This window comes from Rhinichthys klamathensis, unplaced genomic scaffold, assembly GCF_029890125.1.
Source record: "Rhinichthys klamathensis goyatoka isolate OS25496 unplaced genomic scaffold, OSU_Roscu_1.1 h1tg000231l_1, whole genome shotgun sequence".
Classification (NCBI taxonomy): Eukaryota; Metazoa; Chordata; class Actinopteri; order Cypriniformes; family Leuciscidae; genus Rhinichthys; species Rhinichthys klamathensis.
The window spans coordinates 225539-246909 of record NW_026606755.1 but is presented as its reverse complement, the minus strand read 5'-3'; the positions used below and the strand labels follow the sequence as shown (position 1 = coordinate 246909).

Below are 21371 nucleotides of genomic sequence, written 5' to 3'. Positions count from 1 at the left end.
CATTAAATAGGCAAATAGCAGGTGTCAGCAACTACAACTTCTTTGTGTAGTGATTAGAGGCTCTTATTAAACAAACACAACTCACTTCCTCATTCCTCACTGACGAGAGAGCAACGACCGACCAGCCTGTCAGAGACACAACACTAGACAAACTATAACATCAGAATATCCCACGATATCAACATCTCCAGTCATGCCGAGCGAGATTTCATATGGTGAGTAAGAATAGTTTCAGTTTTGAGTCTGAAACCTCTGGCGGTTTGATGTTTAGCTGTTACATGATAGACAGATAGTTAATGTTACGGGAAGTGGAGTGTGAATTTTAATGACAGGAATGACATTTCTAAGGCATTCAACAGATAGATAGATAGATAGATAGATAGATAGATAGATAGATAGATAGATAGATAGATAGATAGATAGATAGATAGATAGATAGATAGATAGATAGATAGATAGATAGATAGATAGATAGATAGATAGATAGATAGAGTGATAGAAAGAGTGATAGATTGATAGAACTATAGCGAATGATATATAGGCCTATAGATATATAAATACTGTAGATAGACTTGCAGTAACTAAAGCTTTTGCCCACCAAAGCTAAGCAGGGCTGAGCCTGGTTAGTACCTGGATGGGAGACCTTCTGAGAAAACCAGGTTGCTGCTGGAAGAGGTGTTAGTGAGGCCAGCAGGGGGCGCTCACCCTGTGGTCTGTGTGGGTTTTAACGCCCCAGTATGGTAATGGGGACACTATACTGTCAATTGAGCACTGTCCTTCGGATGCGACGTTAAACCGAGGTCCTGACTCTCTGTGGTCACAAAAAATCCCAAAATCCCAAATTTGCCCAGTGGCCTTTGTCCATCATGGCCTCCTAATCATCCCCATGTATATATATACCAATTGGCTTCATCACTCTGTCTCCTCTCCACCAGTAAGCTGGTGTGTGGTAGGCGTTCTGGCGCACTATGGCTGCCGTCGCATCATCCAGGTGGATGCTGCACATTGGTGGTGGTTGAGGAGATTCCCCCTTCTATTGGCGCTTTTCCACTACACAGTACCAGCTCGCCTCGGCTCGGCTCGGCTCGACTCGACTCGACTCGCCTTTGTTTGGTTTTCCACTGTGTAAAAGTTGTACCTGTACCTGCTTTCGGGTACTTTTTTTCGTACCACCTCCGGCTAGGTTCTAAGCGAGCTGAGGCGAGCTAAGCCGATACTAAAATGTGACGTAAAAACAATGCCGACTGCTGATTGGTCGCAGAGAATCTGCGTCATCATTGCACGCGCCAGATGGAGTATCCAGAATAACCCCGCCATTTTTAAATAGTTTGGCCAGAGATAGTTACTAAACTTACTACTATTATTATGGCAACTCGGAAGAATACGCCGTGGTCAAACGAGGAGGTGCAGACATTCCTTTGTTTGGTTGCTGAAGAGAGGATCCAGCGAGAGCTTGATGGGGCAACGAGGAACGAAATGCGTCGCTATGACGACCGGGTACTATTTGTGGCGGTACTTTCTGCAATGGAAAACGGAGCGAAAAGCGAGCCGAGTCGAGGCGAGCCAAGTCGAGTCGAGTCGAGCTGGTACTGGTAATGGAAAAGCGCCATATGTGAAGCGCTTTGAGTGTCCAGAAAAGCGCTATATAAATGTGATGAATTATTATTATTATTATTAGTAATTAGATGATTGATCGATAGAAGGAGCGAATAGATAGATAGATAGATAAAATAGATAGATAGATAGATAGATAGATAGAACAAACAAACGAGTGATAGATTAGAACGAGCGAATGATAGACAGATAGATAGATGTGCAGTAATTAGATGATTGATATATAGATAGAAGGAGCGAACATATATAGATAGATATATACTAGATAGTTAGTGTGATGTAATTAAGTACTTCCTTTATAGTGTATATTTCTCTTTCCACAGACGTGCAGCAATTGTATAAGGAGGCCTTGAGAAACTCTGTGCTGAACTCCACTCTGCCCAACTCTCTTTTGGGAGGTGAGCCTGTGGGAGAGGTGATCCAGAGAGGCCACTACACTCCCCTCTCAGTGTGTTCGTACCACGATGGTTATGGCAGGGTGAACAGAGGCCATTGGGAAGCTTTTGAGGATGTCATATCTCAAGAGTTTCCTCCAGGATCTGTAGGCCGCAGAGTGGCTTTTCATGGTGGAGATGGGATGGGTAAGACTACAGTGGTGGAAAAGGTCATTTGGGATTGGACGACGGGCACGCGCCTGCAACATTATGCACTCCTTCTGCGAGTGCCTGTTTTGGAGCTGGCCGCTCTTGGAGGGAAACCTGAGAGTTTGCAGAGCATGTTGTGCCGCATGCACTCTCAGATCTCCGCCGAGACGCTTTCCGTCGCTCTACAGAGTCCTCAATCTTTACTTCTGGTGCTCGACGGGCTGGAGCAATCGCAGAACCTTCTATACACTCCATCGTCCTCCTCTAGTCTCGTCTGTGACGTACAACAAGAAGCGACCGGCTCTGTGTTGCTGTGCAGTCTTCTTCACAGTTCTCTGCTTCCTGGAGCTTCAATGCTGATCACGTCAAGAGAGCCAGTCAAGCTCGAGTCTTTGAGATCTTTCGAGGTGGTCGGGTTCTCCCAGACCCAAAGGAGAATGTTCTTCCAGGAGTTCTTTGATGACCCAGACCTATCAGAGAGACTTTTTCAGCAAAGTGAGCAGGCGTTGGGAGTGTATGAGCAGTGTTTTCGTCCGGCCTTCTGCTGGACACTTTGCAGTGTGTTTAAAACTCAGTTTGAGAGTAAAAACACCCCACCTGAGACTCTTACTCACCTCTTCAGCATCATAACACACACGCTCCTGCAGAAACAGAAGACGCATGCAGAAGAAACCAGAGAGCTTGTGTTAGGTTTGGGCAAACTAACCAATCCGGTTTGCTCCTACAACGACGTCACTTCCTGTGGCCTGCGTTCTTTTCTGCAGCAGCCTGTGCTTTCTACTTTCTTGTGCTTAAATGGTGATGTCACTTCCCCTGATACCACATTCTCCTTCCTGTCTCCAATGATGCAAGAGTTCTTATTGGCCGCATCCTTTTATCTCGACCAATCCGTGCAGATCTCGGACGAGCGCTCGGATTTCTACTACACATTTCTAGCAGGGCTGTCGGACTCAGTCCAGCGTAAACCAATAGAAGACTCCGTGGGCAGGTTCGATGAAAGCCGGATTTCTGAGTTCTCTCAGTGGTTGATGGGATATGTTTCTAAGGTGTTGCCAGGTTGGCTTTGTGGTGCAACAAAGCACTTTCTTGTTTTTCGGCTTCTGCACCATGCACGTAACTCATCTCTGGTCAAAGAAAGCATCAGTAAGAGCCAATGGAGGCATATTGGCTACAGTGACATGCAGGAGCCCGACTGCGCAGCGCTGTCATATGTAGTGAGTTGCATGGGAGAGATGGAGTACATGAACCTATATAGAGCCAAACTAACAGAGAAGCAGGTCGAGAAACTTTTACCAGCGCTAAGGCTGTCGAAAAGCATTGGGTGAGTCTGACGAGATGCACAACTTTTAATCACTCTGAAACCACCTCACGCTGAATTTAGGGATATATAATCAATGTTGAAAACAATTGTGCTTGCTACTGAATATTTTTGAGGAAACCATGATAGAAAGTTTTAAAAGTACAGCATTTATTTGAATTCGCCTTTGGCTAAGCCCCACCCCTTAGTTACTGTTGCTACGTCCGACAAACAAACTTCATCTGGGCTCTGGTATCAACATGGCTTATGCTGTGACAGCTCTTCCTGCGGAAATTTTTATCAAACTTTTATAAAGCAGCAAATAAAGTGTCCGATAGAAGTAGGAAAAAGGGCTGCAATATACGTTCGAAGGCTATATTCACGACATACAGGTGAAACGCAAGGAACAACAAGGCATCCAAATAGAGGCAAAAGCATACCGGTCACAGTCAAAAAATGAACCACCGCATATCCTACTAATCGAGACGGAGGCTGGGACTAACAATATCAAGGAGCAACACTGTTCATGCAAAGCTGGGTAGGTCTATTCACTTCTATAATCGTTATTACACAGCAAACGGACTACGCGAGTATAAGGTTGTATTTATTAGCAGCGTGTGCTAGACGACACTTGTCAGGATTTGTTTTCGGTTTGGGAAGGGAAAAAAACGGACACCCCCCTCCAACCTCTCTGGGAAACGCGTATCTGTGTTACAAATGCCCCAGGCACAACGTTTAACCATATTTTTCATAAAATTACGACGGTAATAGCCTGCCGAGACCAAAAATATGAGACGCCTGTGTTAAAGTCAATGGAGCGCTGTGAAAAAGTGTCGGACCTCTGAGAGCTCGTTCTTGGCTGCGCTGTGATTGGTCAATCTATATTCTAGGGTGTGGCTTAGCCAAAGGCGAATTGGAAAGCCTCTTTAGCATTATAAATGTTTTACTAATATCATAACTGTTTTCTACTGTAATATATTTAAAAATGTAATTTATTCCTGTGATGCAAAGCTGAATTTTTCAGCATCATTACTCCAGTCTTCAGTGTCACATGATCCTCCAGAAATCATTCTAATATGCTGATTTGCTGCTCAAGAAACATTTCTGATTATTAATGTTGAAAACAGTTGTGGTGCTTTTTTTAAGTTTGATAAAATTTTTCATGCTTCTTTGATAATTATTAGAAAATTCAAAAGAACAGCATTTATTTGAAATAAAACTGTCACATTTGAACAATTTAATGCAAAATAAAAGTCTCACAAAAAGTCTTTTTTGGCCATACAATTAAAGTCCAAATGCCCAATGTGTCTTTTATCCTGTCAGTCTGATGCAGAGTGATCTCAAATTCGCCACCATCACACACCTGGCAACCGCGCTGGCCGAGGGCCGGGTGACCACGCTGAATTTTTCCTGCTCCACATTGGAAAAAGAATCATTCAAAACCATCTGCCATGCACTTACACGCACTGGGCTGCAGTCTCTCACGTAAGATCATTTCTTATGCATGTGCCCTTATTAGAAAGGACAGCATCATATTAGGAATGGGATTGTGACTCAAAACTGCCTCCTGTGTGCCGAGAGCTTGTGTGATACTGCTGTGCTACGGCCACCAGCATTATCATTTATCATAAACTTGTTTATGGTGCTTGCTTCTGCTGTAATACTTGCTGAAATGAGTCGTCACTATGTTTAGGTTAAATGGATGCTCATTGGCCGCAGCTGATTGTGAAGAACTGGCGAAGATGCTCTCCGGAGGCTCCCGACTGCGTGTGCTGATTCTCTATGGGAATAAACTAGAGGATCAAGGTCTTATTCATCTCAGCAGTGCACTGGAGAACTGCAGACTTCAGGAAATCAAGTACACTTGCACTATTCATACTACTTCACTCTTTTTGGAAGCAGAAATATAGAAATGAAACCAATTAACCGCTGTTTTGTTGTTTGTGTGTGCATGTGTTCTGCAGTCTGCTTGGTTGCTCACTGACAGCGGCGTCCATGTCTGCACTGTCTTCTGCTCTGAACAATGGTTTTTCAGAGCTGAGGATGCTAGACCTGAGCTGTAACTCACTGAAGGATGATGGGATTGAGCTGATCTTACAAGCGTTACAGAAACGCCGTCTAAACACATTGAAGTAAAGTATATGCTATGTGTTTAGGTGACCAACATACATGGATATTAAAAAGTCACGTCTAAACACCTCTAAGTAGCAAATATCTTTGTCTTTACACATGTCAAAGTGTGTTTTTTATATACTGTATACTACCGTTCAAAAGTTAGATCTTTTATTGTTTTTGAAAGAAGCCTCTTATGCTCACAAAGCTGCATTTATTTGATCAAAGATAAAGTGAAATAAAATAAATAGTGCAATTTTATAAAAAATGTTTCTTGTCATTGCCAGTGTTGAAAAGACACAGCTTTCTCCGAATTCTTTGATGCATATAAAGTAAAAAATTACAGGATTGATTTAAAATAGAATTTTTTTGTAACATTATTAATGTCTTTACTGTCACTTTTGAACAATTTAATGCATCCTTGCTAAATAAAAGTATTTATTTTAAAAATAAAAATAATCTTACTGATCAAAACTTTTGAATGGTGTATATACACTCACCGGCCACTTTATTAGGTACCCCATGCTAGTAACGGGTTGGACCCCCTTTTGCCTTCAGAACTGCCTCAATTCTTCGTGGCATAGATTCAACAAGGTGCTGGAAGCATTCCTCAGGGAGTTTGGTCCATATTGACATGATGGCATCACACAGTTGCCGCAGATTTGTCGGCTGCACATCCATGATGCGAATCTCCCGTTCCACCACATCCCAAAGATGCTCTATTGGGTTGAGATCTGGTGACTGTGGAGGCCATTTTAGTACAGTGAACTCATTGTCATGTTCAAGAAACCAATTTGAAATGATTAGAGCTTTGTGACATGGTGGAAGTAGCCATCAGAGGATGGGTACATGGTGGCCATAAAGGGATGGACATGGTCAGAAACAATGCTCAGGTAGGCCGTGGCATTTAAACGATGCCCAATTGGCACTAAGGGGCCTAAAGTGTGCCAGGAAAACATCCCCCACACCATTACACCACCACCACCAGCCTGCACAGTGGTAACAAGGCATGATGGTTCCATGTTCTCATTCTGTTTACGCCAAATTCTGACTCTAACATCTGAATGTCTCAACAGAAATCGAGACTCATCAGACCAGGCAACATTTTTCCAGTCTTCAACTGTTCAATTTTGGTGAGCTCTTGCAAATTGTAGCCTCTTTTTCCTATTTGTAGTGGAGATGAGTGGTACCCGGTGGAGTCTTCTGCTGTTGTAGCCCATCCGCCTCAAGGTTGTGCGTGTTGTGGCTTCACAAATGCTTTGCTGCATACCTCGGTTGTAACGAGTGGTTATTTCAGTCACTGTTGCCCTTCTATCAGCTCGAACCAGTCTGGCCATTCTCCTCTGACCTCTGGCATCAACAAGGCATTTCCGCCCACAGAACTGCCGCTCACTGGATGTTTTTTCTTTTTCGGACCATTCTCTGTAAACCTTAGAGATGGTTGTGCGTGAAAATCCCAGTAGATTAGCAGTTTCTGAAATACTCAGACCAGCCCTTCTGGCACCAACAATCATGCCACGTTCAAAGTCACTCAAATCACCTTTCTTCCCCATACTGATGCTCGGTTTGAACTGCAGGAGATTGTCTTGACCATGTCTACATGCCTAAATGCACTGAGTTGCCGCCATGTGATTGGCTGCTTAGAAATTAAGTGTTAACGAGCAGTTGGACAGGTGTACCTAATAAAGTGGCCGGTGAGTGTATATATATATATATATATATTAATGACGGGAAACAGGAACTAAATGCAATACATTTTGAAAATAAAAATATATATACAATATATTGGAGCAGAGTGTGGCTCAATGTTTGAGATGTTTGCAAATAACTACAAAATTCATAAGGTTAATTGCACATGGTTAATAAAAAACGTTTTTTTGTTTTTTTTCGCAGAGTGTCTGACTGCGAGTTGACTGGCTCCTGCTGCCCCTCTCTGGCAGCTGCCCTCCAATCAGAAAACTGCTGTCTGACTGAGCTGGACGTGTCCGTAAATGATCTCGGCCAATCAGGAGGGATGCAGATATGTGAAGCCCTGATGGCTCCTAAGTGCACACTGGAAATACTGGGGTATGTATGCAAATGAGTTGTTTTTTAATCACATTGATGATGATCATGTGAAAAAGGCAGAGAGTTGAAGCGTGTTATGAATATCATTGGTGAATATTATTTTTTTCTTGGTTGGATCAGTTGAACATACACTACCATTCAAAAGTAAGGGATAATAACAATGATTTTTTAAAAGGCAATCAATACTTTTATTCAGCAAGAACGCATTCAAATGACAGTAAAGACATTTATAATGTTACAGAAGATTTATATTTCAAATATGCTGTTTTTTTTTTCTATTCCATCATCAAAGAATCCTGAAAAAAACCCTTTATAAAAGTTTACACACTTCATTACGCAGCACAACTGTTTTCAACATTGATAATAATCAGAAACATTTTTTGAAAATCAGCCAAGTAGGATGATTAAAATCAGAATGATTTCTAAAGGATCATATGACGCTGAATACTGGAATAAATAACATTAAAATACATTCAAATAGAAAAGTTATTTTAGATTGTAATAATATTTCATAATATTACTGCTTTACTGTATTAATTGCAGCCTTGGTAAGCAGAAGACTTCTTTAAAAACATACAAAATTGCTACCAATCCCAAATATTTGTACGGTAGTGCAAATGTTCTTTCCGAGGTCGAGAATGTTATTGCATTTTGATGAAAGGTTATGAACACAATCATTTCAACTTTTCTTTAAATGTGATGAATCGTGCACAATCACAATGAGACCACTTGATAAGTACATTTTGATGCCATATTGACTCTATCTGAGAAAGTCACATTAAAAACGTTCCCGATTTTGTGAAATCTAAACAGTGTGTGTATTTGTTGTAGATTGAGTGGATGTGAGTTGACTGAGGAGGTGTTTCGAGCGCTGGGGAGTATTTTGACGTCTGGCGGGTCAAGGCTCACCAGTCTCTCTGTAGGAGCGAATAATGTGGGCGATACTGCGGCCAAACACATGTGGGAGGCGCTGAGGCACAAAAACTGCAAACTACAGCACCTGGAGTGAGTGATATCCTCATCCACATTCTCCCAACAGAAACTAGCATGATTAGAGATCGTTTGAAACACAGAACCGCACCTGATGATTGAAATATCTGTCTTGTCTTGTTTCTGCAGTCTGGAGAATTTTACTCTGACTGACGCTTGCGTAGAGGAGTTATGTGAATCTGTTGCTGCCAGCAGCACTTTATCAACTCTCATCCTAAAAGTCAACAAAATGACGGACTCCGCTGTGCCACAATTGGTCAAATTAATGCTGGCCCGTCCTCAAATGACCAAGCTAAAGTAAGTTCAGGCTATACATGTAATGTTCATGCCCATACAGAAAAAAAAAATTTAAATATATTTTTAAAAAGTTATATTTTTTTTTAAATACACTAAAATTGCCAAAAATACATTGCAAATAAAAATATAGACATTTTAAATAAGTTCACTTTTAGTGTGTTTGCTATTTCATTGTTTTTGACCATTTTTTTATTTTCAATGCAAACATAATTATACTGTCCAAAATACATATTAAAAGATACATTTTGTATTACCCCAAAATGTATTTTAATACAGTAAATGCATTTTCTTGCCCCGTGCAGTACATTTTTTTATATATATTTTGTAATTAAATGGTTTAAATGAAATATATTTTAAATTGGCATCTTTAGCATATATTCTGCTTATATTTTGGCCAGGAAAAAATGTTGTATGATTGCATTTGAATACTTACCTACTTCAATATGATACAGTATGTGATAAGTAATGTATTATTTTTCTCATATTTTCTTCCAGTCTGCAGTATAATGACTTCAGTGAGGATGTTTTTGACTTGATGGAGACGTGCCCAAATATCGTTTACTAGAAGGATCTCAGGTGCAATATACACCTGCATATCTTGGCTTTTAAAATGAAATGCATGCTTAACGTGTAAAAAAGCTTTTAGTAATGCATATTCTATTTCATCTGTTGCTTAGCAGCAAGAGACAGTTACTCCCTCTAGTGGCTGTGTCACCATATCGGTATCGGCCGATAAATATTCATTTTTAATGTTCTAGTTATCGGTCTGATAAGAAAATTTGGTGGATATATCCAAGGCGATAAATAATGGATTATTTCCTTTAGCAGATGCGCACTGTTTGCCATAATGGGTTTGAATTCCTTGAAATATGTCTGTCATGTAGGCTACATAAAATTGAAAACATTAGAATGGTGTGCTTGGGACATGGTTTTTAATGATGAGACTTTTGTTTTTGTAATAAGGCTCTCAAATATTATATACAATTTTTATAATTTATATTTATCGACCAATATATAGGTTATCGGCTTTTTTAAAATATGAAGAATTATTAGTTATTGGTATCAGCCAATGTTTTCATATCGGTGCATCCCTAGCTGTTTTACAGTTTTATACAGTTGCCCCAAAAAGTATGAATGTTGTTGCATTTGTAACAAAATATTATAAAGTATTTTATTTGAAGTAATGGAATATATCACAAACACACTTTACAAGCAAAAACAGATCACAAAAAGAAGCTTGTCAGGTTTCATAATAATAAAACAATAGATACGGTGCAAAAAAAGTGAATTCTTTCTGGTTGTGAAACATGCCGTTGTAAATTTGATGAATTACTATATATCTTCGTTCATTTTTAATTGTGATACTTTTTGGGCCACTGTATATTATGCCTGGTTCTTACACATACCGGACAACCCTCAAAATGCTATTTATTCGCAAAATGATTGTGGTAACACTTTACAATAAGGTTCCATAGTTAACATTAGTTAATGCATTAGTTAACATGAACTAACCATGAACAATGCCTGTAAATAACTTTACTGTTTTAAAAGGTTAACTTACTGAACATATTTACATTAGTTTATGTAGCAGTTGACACACACTAAGTATGAACATTTCTAACTCACCATGTTACCCTAAATGTAAAAATACTGTTGTGTACCTTATCAACACTCTTTTATAAGGTATTGATTTGTTGGTAAACATAATTCTACAGCGTAAAAATATGTTGTTCATGTTTATAAGCACTTTACTATCATTACTTGCATTCAAAAAAGTATTTATTAATGGATTGAGTGAAAAGTGTACACTATTTCAACATTAACTGATGTGTTACTAACATTTGTAGACTCTTTATTAACATTAATTACCATTAATAAAGCATTTATTAATGGAATTTATAAACCTTATTGTAAAGTGTACACTATTTAACATTAACTGATGTGTTACTAACATTTGTAGACTCTTTATTGACATGACTTACCATAAATAAAGTATTTATTAATGGAATTTATAAACCTTATTGTAAAGTGTACACTATTTCAACATTAACTGATGTGTTAACATTTGTTTTCCGCTGTAGAATTATGTTTACCAACAGATCAATGCCTTATATATATATAAACGAGTGTTGATAAGGTACACAACAGTATTTTTACATTTAGGGTAACATGGTGAGTTAGAAATGTTCATACTTAGTGTGTGTCAACTGCTACGTAAACTAATGTAAATATGTACAGTAAGTTAACCTTACAAAACAGTAAAGCTATTTACAGGCATTGTTCATGGTTAGCTCATGTTAACTAATGCATTAACTAATGTTAACTAATGGAACCTTATTGTAAAGTGTTACCATGATGGTCTTATTAAAGAAATGGACAGCTGGAACTCACAGAGAGTGATTTATTTCACATTACATATAGAGAACATTCAATTCAGTGTGATTTTGAGAACTATTTCACACAGTTTTAGCTGCACTTATAAAAGAGAGCTCAGTCTGGCATTTGAGGCTTTTATACAGAATAGTGACTGAAAGGATGGACTCATTAGAAATGACAAAACCTGATTGTGCACTCAGAGAGCGTCCTCATGCGACCCTCGATCTCATTGTAACACACACTCACACACCCTGCTGTAACCATGGATTTGCATGCTGCTTCTGTTTGACGAGGTTGTGTTTTAAATACTTTAACCAGCAAGATAGCTTCAATGTCTTGCTGGTTAAAGTATTTAAAACACAACAGCAATGCTATTCTTTTCAGCAGGGCTCACAAACACACCACACACACACACACACACACACACACACACACACACACACAGTATTGCAGCTCTGTCCTTCTTTCACTGATGTTCTGGATGGTTCTGCAAGCAGAGGATGAACTCAGTAACAGGCCGACTCTCGTAACAGATCTCGTACACTGCATTAAAAAGGGGAAATCTGTGGGAAGAAAAAAACTTTCAGATGTGTTGAACTAACTTTATTGTGTTTGGTCAATGAAATTGAAACTTACTTGTCGAGTACGCCTTTGTTTTTAAGTATGGTGTGGACTTCAGCGGCTGTGGCTGGACCCTGCAGCTTCTGACCATTCAACATTTCCTTCTCAAGCTCTTCGAGAGACTGAAACAGAGAATCTAATGACTACAAATGCTGCCAAAGATTTGTTTACTCTATTTGTATTTCCACTAATATTACTGCTACTTTAAATCACCTGTTTTGCACTATTCTCATTGTACGCAAAACTACAAATATTTCGTTTTTTGTTATGCTAAATTGAAAATGGAATTTAAATCATTTTGTTTCTGTCTCATATTAACTATCTTGACCTGGATTGATAATCCATGATTAATCACATTTCACACTATTACACTATTTACTTTTTTACTTAGAGACTTCTTTCAAATACATAAAAAAATCTAAACTTTTGAAATTCATTGTATATTAAAAGGTGCTAAATTTTTTTTCATTTTTTTATTGCCTGTGTGTGAAGGGGTTGTAATCACACATTACAATGATCCACTTGTCTGGTTTTGCTATTACCTCTGAAGGCCAGTATTCCTATTTCTATGTGAAGTCTCGGGGTCAGATTTTCTGCGAAATCCATCGGATGTGACGTGCACGCGCGCTCCCGAGCCTCTCTCCTTTTTATACACAGTCTATGCGACCGCACTTCAGCTGACGACATGGAGTCTAATAACACCAAACAACGACCGACCTGCCTCCAGCACAACACACACTCCAACACAAACTCCACATAAATATAAAAAACAAAACAAAAGTGTATCTGCTGAAGCTCGTCAGGCCAAACGTGAATCGGATCGACTTAGGACGAAAACACGGATCAACATCGGCAGAGCATTTGAATTATGGAGAGACCTCCGCTATTTTTATTGTGATAAATTACAAGTTTTTAGATATGCTGAAATAATGGTAAACTGTTATGAAATAGCAAGGTAAACTACAACATACTGTAGGCTATATGAGACATGAAATTAATACAAACGACTGTTCCAGGATAACAAAAAGTAGGTGCTTTAGGATGTAACTTTTATTTTATGTAGGCTACTAGATCTACTGTCTAACGTCACTCATCCCACTACTATCATATTGTTTATACACATTTCCAGACACGTTCAGTACAGTAATGTTACTTCCTACGATCTTACTGTTACACTGACATTGTTCAGTCTAGTTCACTAACCGTTTTCGTTATCATATTATAAATTCATCTGTTGACATTGCTGATTGTGAAAGATACACGAATAGTTAGTGAAATGCGTTGTGCTAGATAACACCACATGTCGGCTAAATGCAGTCAATGTAACGTTATCATGGTACGAGCATGGAGCATTAGTTCAACGTCAAGCTGATAAAAGTAGCCTATTATTGTAAGGTTGCAGTGGGAGTTTACATGAGTTTCCAGCATGTTGTGTGATGCTTTCTCCGGTGTGTTGAAAGTCTCAGTCTGGCCGGTACCATGAGAGTTCACTCTTGTGTTCAAGCACGCGCATTTTTACAAGCGCACTCGAGCACGAGCGCTCTTGTAAAAATTGGTTGCAATCTGAAACATCACAGATAGAGGCCGCTAAAAAATACATATAGCACCTTTAAATCCATAAAAAAAAAAAAAAAACACAAAAAAATAATAAAAATAAAAGGGTCAGCAGCAGATTGCATTCTGGGTCTAGTTATTGTGACATGCCACATATAAATGTATTAGATTTGACAGCTGCAGTGGGAAAGATTTACAGTGTAAAAATACTAACATTGTGTGGTTCCTCACAAATCAGTTGTATGAAGTTAAAAGAATTAAAATGAAGTGCACGAGTTAAATGGACTACTTTTTTTGTCTTTTTGAAGCTTGACAGCTCCATTTCTGTCAAGAAAAAGCATTTCTTTTGTTGTGTTCCACAGAAGAAAGTCATACAGGTTTGAAATGGCACGAGGGTGAGCACATTATCGGGGAACTATCCCTTTAAGTTCTTGGTGTCTCACCTTGCCAGTCTTGGCGAAGGCCTCTGAGACTTTCCGATTTCGTCCTCCGTAACATGTGGTAATGAGATCAGCAACGCCACAGCTCTCCAAGAAAGTTGCAGAAGAGACCGAGCCGGCGGTGCAGAACAACCGAGCAAAGCTGATCATCTCCATGAGACCCAGTCTGATCACCGCAGCCTTTGTGTTGTCACCGAAGCCCAAGCCGTCACAGAAACCTGCTCCTACTGCCACTATATTCTGTAGGAAGACAAAGAGGGTCTAAATGTCTGACATGTTCTGAGCTAGATTGCTACAAGAAACGTGTTGTTTGGAAATGCTAAGATCCCCTGACACTATATTTATGGTGTTTGTGTTCTTGCTGTGCACTGTGAAGTTTGTTATGTTGCAGTCAGATGAAAGTCTTAAAGGGATAGTTCACCAAAAAATGAAAATTCTGCCATTTGGTTTGCAATGACATGAGGATAAATGAAGACAGTATTTTCATTTTGGGCTGAACTATACCTTTAAGACTTTCATCTGACTCTGCAACCAAACCAATTTCAGAAGCAAAGTGTTTTCTCCTATAGCTCAAACCGTGGAGCCAAGGTCATGGGTTTGATTCACAAGGAATACATGAACTGATAAAGATGTGTATCTTGAATGCAATGTAAGTTGCATTGGATAAAAGCATCTGCCAAATGCATAAATGTAAATGTATTTATAAAGCAATATATACAGTGATTCTATTCTGTAAAAGGAAAAATATAGCCTTTAAATACAAAATATAAATGAAGGCAACACACACACACACACATATATATATAAATTTCCAGCTAGTTGGCAACATTTCTCATTTTCTAAAATAACTCAAATTAAAAGTAAAAACTAATAAATACTATATATACATTTATTTAATACAAATGTAAAATTAACAAAAATTAAAGTGAAAATAGAAAATATACAAATAAAAGCTAGTTCATAATATTTGCAAATATATTAATGATAGTAAAAAAAAAAACACTGGTCTGAAAGTCATTCCATTTGCTACAATATCAAACCAACTAGTGTTTATTTTAAAGAAAGACAGCACAAAGCACACTTTTCAGGCAAAGACATTTGCCAACAATACATTTATTATTGTTATTTTAGTATTATGTCTATAGTATTTGAAGTAGCTTTTATTGTTATATTTTCATTTAAATTTTAGTTTAGGTTTTATTAATTCTGTTATGTGCTTTTGTGCAAATTTATTATTTATTTTTTTAAATATAAATTTTAGTACTTCAAGTTATTTCTTTCATTTAGTTGCCTACATTTGTTTAAGTTTCAGTTAGCAATAACAACACTTCTCTAGGTTAGTGGTGCAACTGTCCAAATTCTTATCAATGTATATAGTTCTACTGGTTTGATTGTTTTGTGTTGATACATCATGCTTCAAAAAATCTCTCAACAGCAAAAGAGAACGTTAATAGACTGTAAAACTGACAACTCACACTTGTCATATCAAGACAGACCAGTATTATTACTGCTGTTGATAAAACAATTTCTTGATCTGCATGCAATGTCAATGTCAACCTAAAAAATAGTTTTAACTGTTAAACACACTGGATATCACTAACTGTATCACATATGCACTGTCCTATTTTGAGGTGTAAAATGTCGAAGTGTGAATAATCAAACCTTCAGTGCACCACAGATCTCCACCACATCTGCTTCCTGTACGACCGTGACCCGGAAGTGATCCGTCTGCATGAGTTCTTTAAGCAACGCTCCCTCAGTTTTATCCCTGCAGCCTGACAAATATTAAACACACAAAAGCATATACTCACCCAAACACAAAGTGACCAATCTAACATTCACATTGCTTTTTATCAGCCTCACCAATGGTGGTCTCGCAGAATTTCTCATCCGCCACCTCGTTGGCGATATTCGCTCCCATCAACACGCTCATCTTGATGCCCAGCTTCTCGTGAATGACCTCTGAGATGAGCTTCAGTCCATCCGGCCCTTCATCCACCCCCTAAATGAACCACAAGGACAGTCATGCTTTGCTACCGGTTTCAAATGTGACAGTCTTGTGATCTTTAAAAGCAACTGTCCTCTTTTTTTTCTGCTGCTGAGTAAGAGAGAAAATGGCTTTCGCACACAATGCATATATTCATGAGTGTACGGGACCTTGATGAGGGACATTCCAAGCGCGTCCTGTTTGATTTTGCCCTTTATGGTGTCACAAACACGACCGATGAACTGATGTGGAATCACAAAGATCAGGATGTCAGCACTCTTGGCAGCGTCGAGCAGATCTGGCACGGCAACCTGTGAGCAGGAGAACGAGAGTGGAATAGAGAGAAGGGAAAAGAATCAGTTTGATACGTAATGATGAAATCCGCAGAAACATGCATACTCAACATATTCACTATATGATTGGCTACACCTAAGGTGCCCTGTTTCATATTTTATTTTTGTGACCTATATACTGGCTTATTTGTGTTGTTATTTTGACATGTCCATGTCAAGCCAAAACCACCTTGTTCACATTATAAATCCTTGTATCAAGTCTCTGCCAATGGTTTTCTAGGCCTCTAGCCCAGTCCAGAGATAGTCATTCCTGAACCTAGTTATAAGCTGAACCATTTGGCTGACTCTCAAACATTCGGTCTACAGGTCATAATGACGGAGAAACCACATGCAGCTTTGTCAGCTTCTTATTAGTTGCTTGAGTAAAATGGATGGTTTCTTTTGCAAAGCAGCACGTGCCTCGCAAAGGTTTTGGGGAAAGAATCTAGTGGCTCAGCACTCTTCTCCAGACTTCTGGATTGTGTTAACTTCCTCAACTATTTGCTGTTGAAACAATTTCCCAAGCAAAAAAGTTAACTGATCTGTGTGATTAAATCTTGTAGCTGAATATGTATTTTTATCATCTATTTTTTTATTATATAATCAATATATATATATATATATATATATATATATATATATATATATATATATTAGGGCTGTCAAATGATTAATCACGATTAATCACATCCAAAATAAAAGTTTTTTTTACATAATATATGTGGGTGCACTGTGTATAATTATTTTGTATATATATAAATACACACACATGCATGTATATTTAAGAAAAAAATATTATTTATATATAAAATATTTATATTTATATATAATATAAATTATATATAAATCTATACAGTATATACATGAAAATATTTCTTAAATATATACAAGCATGTGTGTGTATTTATATATATAAAATAATTATACACAGTGCACCCACATATATTATGTAAAAAAAACTTTTATTTTAGATGTGTTACCACGATTAATCATTTGACAGCCCTAATATATATATATATATATATATATATACACACAATAAATTTAAAATACTATATGCTATACTATAATTAATTACTATATGCAATTAAACAAGTGTATATATATATACACATTTTATACAGTATATATTAGTGCTGTTAAATTGATTAATAGTGATTAATCACACCTAACATAAAAGTTTGTGTGAATATGTATATATATATATTTTTTAAATGTATTTATATATATATATGCAATTAAAACAAGCAACTATTTTTATTCTTGTAATACAATTTTCTCTTGATTTATATATATATATATATATATATATATATATATATATATGCAATTCAAACAAGCAACTATTTTTATTCTTGTAATACAATATTTTCTATTATATTATAATACTAAAATAATATAATACATAATAATTTATATATGATACATTAATGGTATACATTCTATATATTTTGGTGTATATACGCAAATATTATACAAATTTAAATACACAAATAAAAAGTAACCATAATTGCTTCTGTTACATTGAAAATATGAATAAGGATTTCACACTTTAATTTATTTACAGAGTTTCTTAAACCATTTATTTATTATTTTATTGTACAAGTATGCAACAAATATTTTATTTAATTTATAACAAAATATATTATCATTTGCAATTATTTTATTATATATTATTTCACAAACTTTATTAATAATATTTATATTTAATACATTATATGATTAAAATAAAACAATACGTTTCTTACAACATTTTCTGGAAGCTTGTGTCCAGGCAAATACTTGACGTTCTCGTGGTCTGTGTTTATGATCTCTGTGAGCTTACGCCCTTCCACCATCTCTTCAAACACCCACATGTTAACCGTGGAGTGAAACTTCGAATTGTTCCTGGCATTTCTGCCAACTATCTTAGCAATAGCAGAACCCCTGTGTATTACAGAAAGAGAGAGAGGGTGAGAGTTCATCATGTGAAAGGTTGCGGGAGGAAATGAACAAAGGACTTTACTCCCATCACAACCCCTGATATTTTTCTTTTTTTTTTTGACCAAAATGGAGATTTTGCATTCCAGGAGAGTTATCAAAGCCTGTTGTGTCAGATCAGAGGGTCAGTTCAGTTTACAGTGGGTAACTAGTTAACTAGTCTGCTGGTTGGGCACTTTATGCCTATTTACAAAATACACAACCATATCAATTTTGCAGTATTGTTTGAGAAATTTAATATGGCTCTTAACTGAATACATAAACATAAATTTGGGTTGTTGTTATATAAAGAACTTTTGGAGTCTTGTTTAGTGTGACCATAAATAGGGTGGTTTTAAAGGAACAGTAGCCCATTTCAAATATTCAAGCTCATAAATACCTCAGTCATCAACAGCAGACACGTTTAATAAATATGTCTATGTGAATGTGTAAATTATTATAACCCAAAAGGTCAAGGGAAACAATTCAATAACAAAACAATATTCTTTGCATGCATTGTATGATATAGCCATAGCCTAATACTCTGCAGCCGTCAGTACATTTCAAACATTATGGACATTATTGAACCACAGATGTGGCCAGACAGCTGTAGGACAGATAGTTGAAACTTATGGAACATAAAAACTGAACCTAACCAGTGTGACTGACTGGAACATATGTTCTACTTGTTTTGCATTGCAGCAGTGTTACAAATGGCTCATGCAAACAGTGATAAATAGTATTCAAGTTAGTCCAAAAGCACATTCAAAGCTGTTGAGCAGAACTTCTTAAGTGGATCTCATATTGAGTAACAAAAACAACATTGTATATACCTATAACCTTCATATTAACATGTCTTCTGTTATGCCCTTTCAAATGTCATAACCTTAAACTTGTTCATAAACATGTGATTCAAAGAACGGCTTGTGTGCCTTTGTTTAATGTTTAAACTAATAGTCATGTGCTGTCAAATGTCCCCTACAGCTCAAACAGTCATTTCTAAAAAAAAAAATCCGAAATTTTGTTTACCAGTTCCCAGAGCCGACGATGCAAACTCTTTTAGGACTTGACATTGCGCTGAGAATCTTCACCGGCTCCTTCGCTGAGTTAGTCACTCAGACCTGTCAATCAAACCGCAGAGCAGCGAGCGCACACTTGAGTGTTGTCCGTATAGGCCACGCCCCCTTGTACTATTGGCCACTCAGAGGGCGAAAACAGCTCTGTCGACTCCGCCCACTATCAGGTGGGTGTGTTTACGGAATCTCAAAACAAGTGATTCAAAGTTATGCACTTACACAAACGATAGTCTCAGTTGGCATAGGGACAAACTCAAAGCCAAGCTGTAACTTGACACTCAGCAAAAAATACAGTGTTTGTACAGTGGATTTGTCTACTAGCTTAAGGACTAGCTGTAAAGCTTGTAATCTTTTTTTAATATGAGCAATCAATAAGTTAAATAATGAGATGAGAAGTAAAAAGTAGACATCCAAAGCCTGTCATAACGGGAATTGTGTTATATTGTAATGGTCTTAAAAATAGCCTATGTTTTTTCTTTATCTTTTGATTGGGGTGAAATGTGAGATCCAATCACACATGGAGATAAAAAGATATAAGAATGGGACTTTAACAAAGGATCTGAGTGTCTTAAGATGGCAAAATGACCTTTGAACAATAGAATCCCCTGTTAGGGAATATGGAATACCAGAACAGCTCTCAGGGATGAAAGGTCAAAGTTCATGGAAGAAATGATGCGGCTCAGGGGAGGAATTCCTCAATTCACAGTGAGCTTATGGATTTCAGAAATGGAGTTAAAACTTTTGTGTTATTTTAGTTTTATTTACATGATATTATAATATATATATATATATATATATATATATATATATATTCAGTTTAATTTTAAAGGTTTGGTAATTGTATGTTATTTTTAAAAGTAGTTAATATTTCTATATTTCAGTATTAGTTTTAGTCATTTTAAAACTGAAATAGGCTACTTTTAGTTAGTTGTCAAAGCAACATTTCTAATTTTCTATTATCTATATTTTCTTTTTTTCAGTACTTATTTCACAACTTTTCACATTCTATTGCACGCGTGCACGCACACACACACACACACACACACACACACACACACACACACACACACACACACACACACACACACACACACACACACACACACACACACACACACACACACACACACACACACAGTTGTTGTGTTTTCATGTTTTATGGGGACTTTCCATAGACATAATGACTTTTATACTGTACAAACTGTATATTCTCAACCCTTCCACTAACCCTACTCCTAAACCTATCCATCACAGAAAACTTTCTGCATTTTTAGATTTTCAAAAAACATCACTTAGTATGATTTATAAGCTGCTGTCCTCGAGTCGGGGGGACTAAAAATGTTCCTAGAAGGAAAATAATTTAGGATATTGCCATCTTTGTGAGGATTTTGTCCCCATAATGTAGGGTTTGACACCCCCACACACACACCCACACACAATACACAGGGCATCATTTTATGCATGTTTATTCATAAAAAACAAACATTTTATTACAGCCACATGATAAACATCAAAATAATACAGAAATGAATCAGCTGGAAAAAGTCTGATTTACATATTAACACTGTTGATCTTTGACAATCCACCTTTTCAAAGAAAATACTGAAAATGGATGGTGTGGTTTTTCTGAAAAGACACCAGACAGATGTCTGCTGTATATGAGATTAATATAGTGTCTCAAATGTAAACCTGACATGAAAAAATAGCCATAAACTACCATATTCCACAACAAATCACTACATTCTGTCTGCTCACATTTGACATATCTAAATGCGTCAGAGACTTAAAAATACTTGATTTCCTTTTTAAAAATTCCTGACACCCTGTTGCTCCAACTTTTCCTCATCCATTCTAGAAATAATCACATGTAATATATACATGCAGAAAGACAGCCGTTCACACAGAACACGTTTTCCCATTCCACTGCGCTACTTTTACATTGTTTTTTAATGTAAACTCGTGCTAGACTGACGTCTTTAACCGTTGCGCTTGCGTCTGTAGAGTCTCTAAAAAACACATCACTAGACCTTGCCCTTTTTTTCGTTCCACTGACCTGGGTCTTGCG

General features: G+C 37.3%; 2 protein-coding genes across 2 annotated transcripts; one reads left to right on the top strand and one right to left on the bottom strand.

Moving 5' to 3' along the window:
• The first annotated feature begins 107 nt into the window (after positions 1-107).
• si:ch73-233m11.2 (NACHT, LRR and PYD domains-containing protein 12) lies at positions 108-12252 on the top strand. Its single transcript, XM_056265232.1, has 10 exons — positions 108-215; positions 1938-3519; positions 4819-4980; positions 5189-5353; positions 5460-5627; positions 7501-7674; positions 8506-8679; positions 8794-8961; positions 9457-9537; positions 12000-12252. The coding sequence occupies exons 1-9, from the start codon at positions 194-196 to the stop codon at positions 9524-9526; spliced, it is 2685 nt and encodes an 894-aa protein (XP_056121207.1). The 5' UTR covers positions 108-193; the 3' UTR covers positions 9527-9537; positions 12000-12252.
• On the bottom strand, positions 11724-19409 carry gpd1a (glycerol-3-phosphate dehydrogenase 1a). Its single transcript, XM_056265243.1, has 8 exons — positions 19260-19409; positions 18020-18197; positions 16110-16250; positions 15816-15954; positions 15615-15727; positions 13956-14192; positions 11974-12080; positions 11724-11900 (listed from the first exon to the last, which is right to left on the bottom strand). The coding sequence occupies exons 1-8, from the start codon at positions 19301-19303 to the stop codon at positions 11804-11806; spliced, it is 1056 nt and encodes a 351-aa protein (XP_056121218.1). The 5' UTR covers positions 19304-19409; the 3' UTR covers positions 11724-11803.
• Positions 19410-21371: the final 1962 nt, after the last annotated feature.

Excerpts from the sequence above, each read along its gene's own strand:
- gpd1a (XM_056265243.1), bottom strand. The coding sequence starts at position 19,303 with ATGTCAAGTCCTAAAAGAGTTTGCATCGTCGGCTCTGGGAACTG. Across the intron at positions 12,081-13,955 it reads CCTTCGCCAAGACTGGCAAG|TCTCTCGAAGAGCTTGAGAA; the intron begins GTGAGACACCAA and ends TCTCTGTTTCAG. Across the intron at positions 11,901-11,973 it reads AACAAAGGCGTACTCGACAA|ATTTCCCCTTTTTAATGCAG; the intron begins GTAAGTTTCAAT and ends TTCTTCCCACAG.
- si:ch73-233m11.2 (XM_056265232.1), top strand. The coding sequence starts at position 194 with ATGCCGAGCGAGATTTCATATG. Across the intron at positions 4,981-5,188 it reads ACTGGGCTGCAGTCTCTCAC|GTTAAATGGATGCTCATTGG; the intron begins GTAAGATCATTT and ends CACTATGTTTAG. Across the intron at positions 8,680-8,793 it reads TGCAAACTACAGCACCTGGA|TCTGGAGAATTTTACTCTGA; the intron begins GTGAGTGATATC and ends TTGTTTCTGCAG.